Source organism: Hydra vulgaris, chromosome 08, assembly GCF_038396675.1.
Source record: "Hydra vulgaris chromosome 08, alternate assembly HydraT2T_AEP".
In the NCBI taxonomy this organism is placed as follows: domain Eukaryota; kingdom Metazoa; phylum Cnidaria; class Hydrozoa; order Anthoathecata; family Hydridae; genus Hydra; species Hydra vulgaris.
Window position 1 is genome coordinate 55,749 of NC_088927.1, and position 7,908 is coordinate 63,656.

General features: G+C 26.3%; 2 protein-coding genes across 2 annotated transcripts; both read left to right on the plus strand.

Annotated features, from left to right (window-relative positions):
- Nucleotides 1-3,314, plus strand: LOC105850155 (uncharacterized). Its single transcript, XM_065802243.1, has 8 exons — nucleotides 1-122; nucleotides 766-929; nucleotides 1,152-1,262; nucleotides 1,516-1,668; nucleotides 1,772-1,992; nucleotides 2,138-2,562; nucleotides 2,804-3,051; nucleotides 3,222-3,314. The coding sequence occupies exons 2-7, from the start codon at nucleotides 768-770 to the stop codon at nucleotides 2,845-2,847; spliced, it is 1,116 nt and encodes a 371-aa protein (XP_065658315.1). The 5' UTR covers nucleotides 1-122; nucleotides 766-767; the 3' UTR covers nucleotides 2,848-3,051; nucleotides 3,222-3,314.
- Nucleotide 3,315: 1 nt separating this feature from the next.
- On the plus strand, nucleotides 3,316-5,544 carry LOC136082886 (uncharacterized). Its single transcript, XM_065802242.1, has 2 exons — nucleotides 3,316-3,398; nucleotides 3,705-5,544. The coding sequence occupies exons 1-2, from the start codon at nucleotides 3,352-3,354 to the stop codon at nucleotides 4,891-4,893; spliced, it is 1,236 nt and encodes a 411-aa protein (XP_065658314.1). The 5' UTR covers nucleotides 3,316-3,351; the 3' UTR covers nucleotides 4,894-5,544.
- Nucleotides 5,545-7,908: the final 2,364 nt, after the last annotated feature.

A 7,908-nucleotide genomic window follows, 5' to 3' on the forward strand; every position in this document is an offset into this window, starting at 1 on the left:
AAAAAAATTAATTTATTATTGTAATTCGCATGAAGAAGCATTAAGCTGTGTGAAAAAATATGAGTTGGCTACTACAACAAGATTTGTTGTCTATAGTGTAACCAAGGACTTTGGATTAACAGGTAAACTATAGTTTATAGTGACCTAGTTTTAAAACAAATCATTTTGCATTACACAAATATTTGCAATCTAAAAGCAGTGATTTTGTGACATGTTTTTTTGACTAACATAAAGTTTCTTGGCTTAAATATGAAAATAGTTTATTTAAATGCAAGATTAACTTTGTATCATAACTAAAAATATTAAAAATGATAACCATTTTCATTTTGTCATAATTTGTTTTTAATTTATTAAGTGTTTCCAAAAACCCTAAGGGTTCATTACGTTTTGAGTGGTTTTAATGAAATAAATTGCGTTGAATGAATATATGTCAAATTCAGCATTTTATATATTATATATCTATAATGCTGAATAAAATGCTTTATTATTATTATTATTATTATTATTATTATTATTATTATTATTATTATTATTATTATTATTATTATTATTGCATATATATGTATGTATATATATATATATATATATATATATATATATATATATATATATATATATATATATATATATATATATATATATGTAATGTTTTGTTTTTTTAAGGTTGCGATAATATACTGTGTTTAATTTGTTTGTGTTGCTTTAAAATAATTTTTTAATAAATTAATTAGTCACACTCCAAAAACCATAAATATTTTTTTATAGAAATGATCACAAAAAATCACAATGTTCTATGGGAAGATTATGCCATTCAGTATTCAGGCATACCCCATATGGTTGTTGCTCACAAAATTTTAGATTGTCACCATGGTTTTGATAGAAATATTTCAGCGAAAAACAGTTATAGAAAAAATAAAAAAAATGCCAAGGTAATATTATCACATTTATCATACTCAATTAAAAACATTTGTTCTTGTTTCTCTAAAAAAACAAGATTAAAAGTTTTTAATTGAGTATGGATGAAAAAAACATTACCACTACTTTAAAACAAATAAACATAACATTTCAAAGGTGGTGCCTAATCCTTTTTTTTACAATTTTTAGTAAATTCTAGGAAATAAAAATCAACTTTTATCATTTGTTTCTTTTAGATAGATGATCACAGCTTTCAAAAAAGTTATGTGATTCTGCAAGATACAAAGAAGTTTATGTGTCCTGCAAAGATAGTTATGAGAAAAATATTACAATTTCCTGATTTCAAGGTTTGAGTAACTAAATTATAGGTAACATGCCTGTTATAATTTTATAATGTATGGTGTTATGACCTAAAGAAGCCCTGAATTAAATTTAAATGTCCCCAAAGGTTAGTGGAAAGATATATCTTTCTAAAAATGCACCTTTGTTGAATTAGAATTAAGGTTTTAGGTGTCTCACCCGACTTCTTTGGCTAAAACCCTCTATAAACCCAGTTTTGTCCTTATTGTTTTTGTATCTGGTTTTATTTTTTTAATTTAGATACCTAAGCATTCAGCTTGGCACAAAAATAAAGCTTCAAAACTATTGAAAGAAAAATTAAAAGTCTCATGTTTAAATGAAGTACCTTATATTCGGACAATTGTTGTAGCTATTGATGATTTATCGTGTCATGATAAACACCCTATTGGAAAAGTAAGAATAAAATTGTTTTATATAATTTGTACTTGCAAAAAAGTTAAAAACAGTCCTGCGGTTTGTTTACTAATTTACCATATTAAATATTATTTTAAATCAGGTAGAACTAATTTCTCAAATAATCGATCCTCATATTTCAAAAAAGATTGAAGAATATGTTATAGAAGGAATATACAACATAAGGGAAATAAAGCACCTCCTTCGTTTGACAATAAAAGATACTTTTGGAAATGAAAATCTTCCTCCTTCAAATAGCAGAAGATTCTATCCCAACACTGCAACCATAAGATCACATATAGTAAAAATTAAAAATAAGTTACGGTAAATCACAAATGTTGATTATTTCTTAGAATAAATTTTACATATGAAATGATTTGCTTTACTAGTTTAGATGTTTACTTGATTCATGTTCAAAGTAATCTTAAAAACTTTTATTTTATTAATGTTGTTGTTTCCTTTTATAAAGGTATTCCATGATTGACCAAGAATGCCTTTTGATAAAATGTGAAGAATGGAAAAAATGTGATCCATCTGTCAAAGTGTTTCTTAGACCAAACTGTAGTGGCGAAGATGGTGGTGATAAATGTTCGTTTTTATTTGTTTATCAGTCACAGTGGCAACAACACCTTCTCATGCGCTATGGAACTGAGATACTGCTACTTGATGCCACATACAGGACTACCAGATATTCTCTTCCTCTGTTCTTTTTAACTGTAAAAACTAATTTTGACTACCAAATAGTAGCCAGTTTTGTCATTGAAAGTGAAACAAAACAAGCCATCACAGAAGCGCTTAACACAATAAAAGATTGGAACCCATCTTTTCAACCTTCCTTTTGCATGACTGACTATTGTACTGAAGAAATGGATTCATTAGAAGCTGTTTTTCCAGGTATAAATAAAGTTTATAATAATTTTCATTTGTTAGTGAATATTATGGCAGTTTAAATATACATTTGAAAGCAAATTAAATTGGTATACATTAAAATAATGTAAAGCATTTAATAGAATATTTTGAATTGTTTTTTGTTGTCTTTTTTAAGTTCACTAGAAACTCTTTTTTTTTCATTGTGTAACTCATCTGAATTTGGTTTTTCTTTAACTTATTTTAAAATATAGAGAATTATTTTTAGGTTGCCGTGTTCTTATATGTGATTTCCATAGAGAGCAAGCATAGCATCGCTGGATTGCCAAAAAAACAAACAACTGCTCAGAATTTAAAGATCCAATAATTTCAATGCTACGAAATATTGCATGGGCACAAAATGAAAAGATGGCAGATGCAGCTATAGTTAAGTTAAAATGTTCCAACTTTTGGTTAGACAACAAATTTCATAAATTTAAGAAATATATTACTAATTATTGGTTACAAATTAAAGAAGTGAGTATATTTAACATTATAATTATTACCTCAAATTTAACATTACTTAACATTTTTTGCTATACATAACCCAAGGATTGCAAATTTAAAGCATTAATTTATGGTTAAAACAATTTTAATTTATACTCGTGTCAATGTAAATCTGCAAAAGTGTTATTATTTTTTTCTAGAAGTGGATATGGGGGTATCGTCAGGATCGATTTTTTAATAAACCTTAATACCAACAATGGAATTGAAAGGCAACATGAATCTTTTAAGTATTCGTATCTCCAAAGACATAAAAACTCATCAATTACTGGAATGCTTACTCTTTTAATAGAAGAGTTTTTTGCAGATAAATTTGAGAAGTAAGTATATTAAAAAGTTTTATTGTAGCTTGATTAAAAGCAGTTTATTACATTTAATAGTTCTTTTGTAAATTATTCCAAATACTTACTACCTAAATTTTTCTTTCATAAATTTGGCTTCATTTTTAAAATAGTATATTTTTCTATTATTGAAGAAATTATGAAGTGATATATATATATATATATATATATATATATATATATATATATATATATATATATATATAAATATATATATATTTATATATATTTTTATATTTTTATATATATATATTAGTTTATTTGTTTATACTTATTATTTTTAAGATATTCAGAATCTAATTACAAAATGGATTGTCGATTTAAACAATACAGTTCTAATGTACCTGAATACTTGATAAATAGACCACACCATTTTATTAAACATTGTTTAGAGAAGCAAAATTTGGCTAACAACACTGATCTAACTAAAGTGCAAATGAAAGATCCTGGAGTATTTGTAGTCAATAGCTTTTCTGTTGCAAACAAAAATTACCTTGTTCACTTTGGTGATGAGAAGAACATGCCAAAATGTTCATGTAATGATTGGTTTAGATCTTCTTATCTATGCAAACACTTTTTTGTAATTTTTAGAAAGTATCCACTAACATGGGGATGGGAGTCTATATCGTCTTTATATAGAAGTTCTCCATTTTTAAATATTGACACATTCACCAATGATTTTGTGTTAAGTAAATCAAATATATTCAAGTGTAATCATGTGAATCATATTAGTTTCAACTTAATTAATAACACTGTTTGCAGTACAACTACAATAAATCCATACCAAGATAGTACAAGAAAAAGAAACTCTACTGCCTCTGAAGTCCGCGAAATGTTAACAACCATAAAAAATTTAACATTTGATTTTGATGAATCATCAGAAGAACTATCTGATCTACATGAAACACTTTCAAATGTACTTAAAAAGCTTTATCAAGCAAGAAAAAAAGAGAAAGGTCTACCATTAAGTTCAGGTTATGGTATGCATGATTATGTACACAAAAAACAAAAAAATATAGTTGATTTACCTGTTGTTAAAAAAAAATTGTATTCAAATCGTGTGGGTGAAAAAAAAGATAAGTTAATGGTAGCCTCTGTAATAAAAATTGAAAGTAACTCTCATGAAGCACCAGTACAGGAATCAATTATCACTGAAGATCAAATAACTGGTGAAGAAACATTTCAAACAAATTCTCTAACAAATGATTATTTAGGAAAATCACTTTTATTTGAAAGAAATTATTCTTTGCTTTCACAAGAAGATTTTGAAGACATTTCAAAAAATCGAATGTTATCTGATACAGTTATCAAATGTTTCCAAGATATGTTAAAGAAAGCTAACCCATATGCAAATGGACTTCAAGATCCCATATTGGGACAATTATTAAAGTTTGATGTTCTTGGTTCTTTACCATTTGTACAAATTATATATAATGGGGATTACCATTGGCTTGCCATCAGTACATATGGTTGAACATATGGTGAAATAAATGTGCTTGATAGTAACTTTCATGGAGGTTTAAGCCTTGAAACACAAAAACAAATATGTACCCTTTTAAAGTACAAAAAAGATGAGATAACTGTAAAAGTGCTCTCAGTACAGCAACAAGATGGTGGTATTGATTGTGGTTTGTTTTCAATAGCGTTTATTGAATTTATTTTATCACAAAACAGGTATCCAATAGAAGATATTTGGTTTGATCAAAGAAAGTTAAGAAATCATGCCCTTTCCTGTTTAATAAATAATTTAATAACTCCTTTTCCACTTACAAATAATGCAAGCTGTAGATGCTCTCCAAAGGAATTTAAATTAAAACTGTACTGTTCTTGCAGGATGATTTGGATTCCATCAGATAGAACAATATGTGGAAGGTTTTGTATTACATTTTTTATGTTTGTTATGGAGTTTCCATATAATGCCTGACTGTTTTGGTTGTGGCTGTGGGTTTGTGTAATTTACTTAACTCAGAGGTGTAGACTGGATTTTTAGATGTTTGAGTTGTGGCACTTATTGTGCAAACTTTAAACTTTAGTATGTTCATGCTTATGTCAAATAAGAATGTTTTGCAAAGAATTGTGGTGATTGGAGCTTGGTAACAAAAAACCCCTAATTTTTGGGCCCACCTTGCCCTCAATGTTTGAGCAATGAGTCAGTAAAATATTTTCTTTACTAATTTTATCTAAATTTATATTCTATATAAATATAGATTCTATACAAATATATTCTATATATATAAATTCTATATATATAAATATTCTATATATATAAATATATTTTATATATATAAATATATTCTATATATAAATTCTATATAAATATTTTCTATATAAATATAATGCATATAATAAGTATATAAATTTATATTTATGTTTTTGTTTCCAAGTTCCAATCACCACAAAAATTCTTTGCAAAACATTCTCCTTTCATTTTGTATATTCATTCAAGCATGGATATACAAAAGTTTGGAGTTTAAGTGTCAAAGCTGATACATCTGAAAATCCAGTATACACCTCTGTAACTATATATATATATATATATATTTATATATATATATATATATATATATATATATATATATATGTATATTTATATATATATATATATATATATATATATATATATATATATATATATATATATATATATATATATATATATATATATATATATATATATATATATATATATATATATATATATATATATATATATATATATATATATATATATAGAAAGAGAGAGAGAGATTAAGGCCCTGTGAATCGGCATTTTTAGTTTCGAATCAAAGCGAGTCTTGATCATGCGCGGAGTGTTGCTACATCGACTATCTTATAGCAAGGGAGTGCTGCTACATCGACTGACAAATAGCCTGACTCGCAAGGGAGTGCTGCTACATCGACTGACAAATAGCCTGACCCGCAAGGGAGTGCTGCTACATCAACTGAGGGTTTGGTTGGGGCAGGCAGTCTATCATTATTAAAAAAAAAAAATTCCGGTCTTGCATTTTAATTTTTACTTTTTGTCAACAAAATATGGAAAAAACTTTTTGTCAACAAAATATGGAAAAAACAACATCTAAGGGTTCTATATATATATGTATATATATATATATATATATATATATATATATATATATATATATATATATGCTTATTAAAAAGGCTCATTCTTATTTGTAGGCAAATGGCTCAATGTTCTTCTTGTAACCATTGGTTTCATAAGGAATGCGAAAAAATTAACGATACTTCTTTTGAAAACAAAGATAAATATTGGAAATGTCAAGATTGCTACAACTTGGTAAGAAACTAATAATTTGTTATATAAATTGTTAATAGCTGCTGACTATTTATTAATAGCTAGTGCAATTAGCCTTATATATAAGTAAAGGAAAATCAAAATGAAAGGTTAGTTTACCCAGACACAAAAATTTGTAATTTATTAAAAACCTGTAGATCTCAATTTTTTATTCCTTCTAAATATTTTCCAGAACAGAAATTTTTTGTGTTACAATAACTACTTGCTATTGTATATCTCAGAAACTAGAGCTAATAATTAAATAAAAGCTAATAAAATTTTTTTTATGAATAGGGGCGCCAAACAGGGTTGCTGTTCCAGGCAGCGTTACAGCTATTGTCGCCCTGTTAGAAGCCTTCCTTTATAAATTTAAATGTATTTAATTATTGTTTTCATAATTATTAATATCTGTTTTATTTTAGACTTCAATCATACACTAATCTTAATTCTTCATTGAAACCTTAAAAAACTGCAAAATCACGAAAATCTTTCCCAAACGAAATAATAAAGTGTGGCAGACAGTGCAATAGAATAAACAATCCCTCAAAAAAACGGTTATTTTCATAGCCACATATATTTAAAGACATTATTCTATCTGAACGTTATGTGTTTGTTACAGAGTAACTGAAGCATGTTGAGTTTTTTATGTAAATAATTTTTTCATTATAATGCAAATCTATATGATACTCTTCTAAATGTGAAGATACCTAATGAGAATGTATATATTATAATATTTGTTTTAAATGCAAGCTCTCCTTTGCATAAAGAAGATTCGTTGACCAGATTAGGAAAAAGTTACAGCTACTGATTAGTTAATAATAAAACTATAAAAAACAAAATGGTAAATTTCTTTTAATCAACGAAACCTTTATGACTTTTTTCTGTTGTCTTTATCTGTCTAATATCTCTTTATATTTAACAACATTATTTCATTTTAGTGTGGATACCGTTGAGAAACAGTTTATTGGATACTTTTGCAAAATGGTTTTAATTTAGTAATTTTCATGATTTGAAATTTACTCTATTGATCATTTACTAACTGTTTAGGAAAGAAAACCAAATTCTAAGGTAAGAATAATTTTGTTTATTGTTAACATTTAATAATGGTTACCATAATAAAATATGCAAGATTAAAATTTTTAGCTAAGAGTAAAAGAAAACAATCCTGATGATCTTTAACTCAAACCCATTCCC

Excerpts from the sequence above, each read along its gene's own strand:
- LOC136082886 (XM_065802242.1), top strand. The coding sequence starts at position 3,352 with ATGCTTACTCTTTTAATAGAAGAGTTTTTTGCAGATAAATTTGAGAA. Across the intron at positions 3,399-3,704 it reads TTTGCAGATAAATTTGAGAA|ATATTCAGAATCTAATTACA; the intron begins GTAAGTATATTA and ends ATTATTTTTAAG.
- LOC105850155 (XM_065802243.1), top strand. The coding sequence starts at position 768 with ATGATCACAAAAAATCACAATGTTCTATGGGAAGATTATGCCATTCAG. Across the intron at positions 930-1,151 it reads AAAATAAAAAAAATGCCAAG|ATAGATGATCACAGCTTTCA; the intron begins GTAATATTATCA and ends TGTTTCTTTTAG. Across the intron at positions 1,993-2,137 it reads AAAATTAAAAATAAGTTACG|GTATTCCATGATTGACCAAG; the intron begins GTAAATCACAAA and ends CCTTTTATAAAG.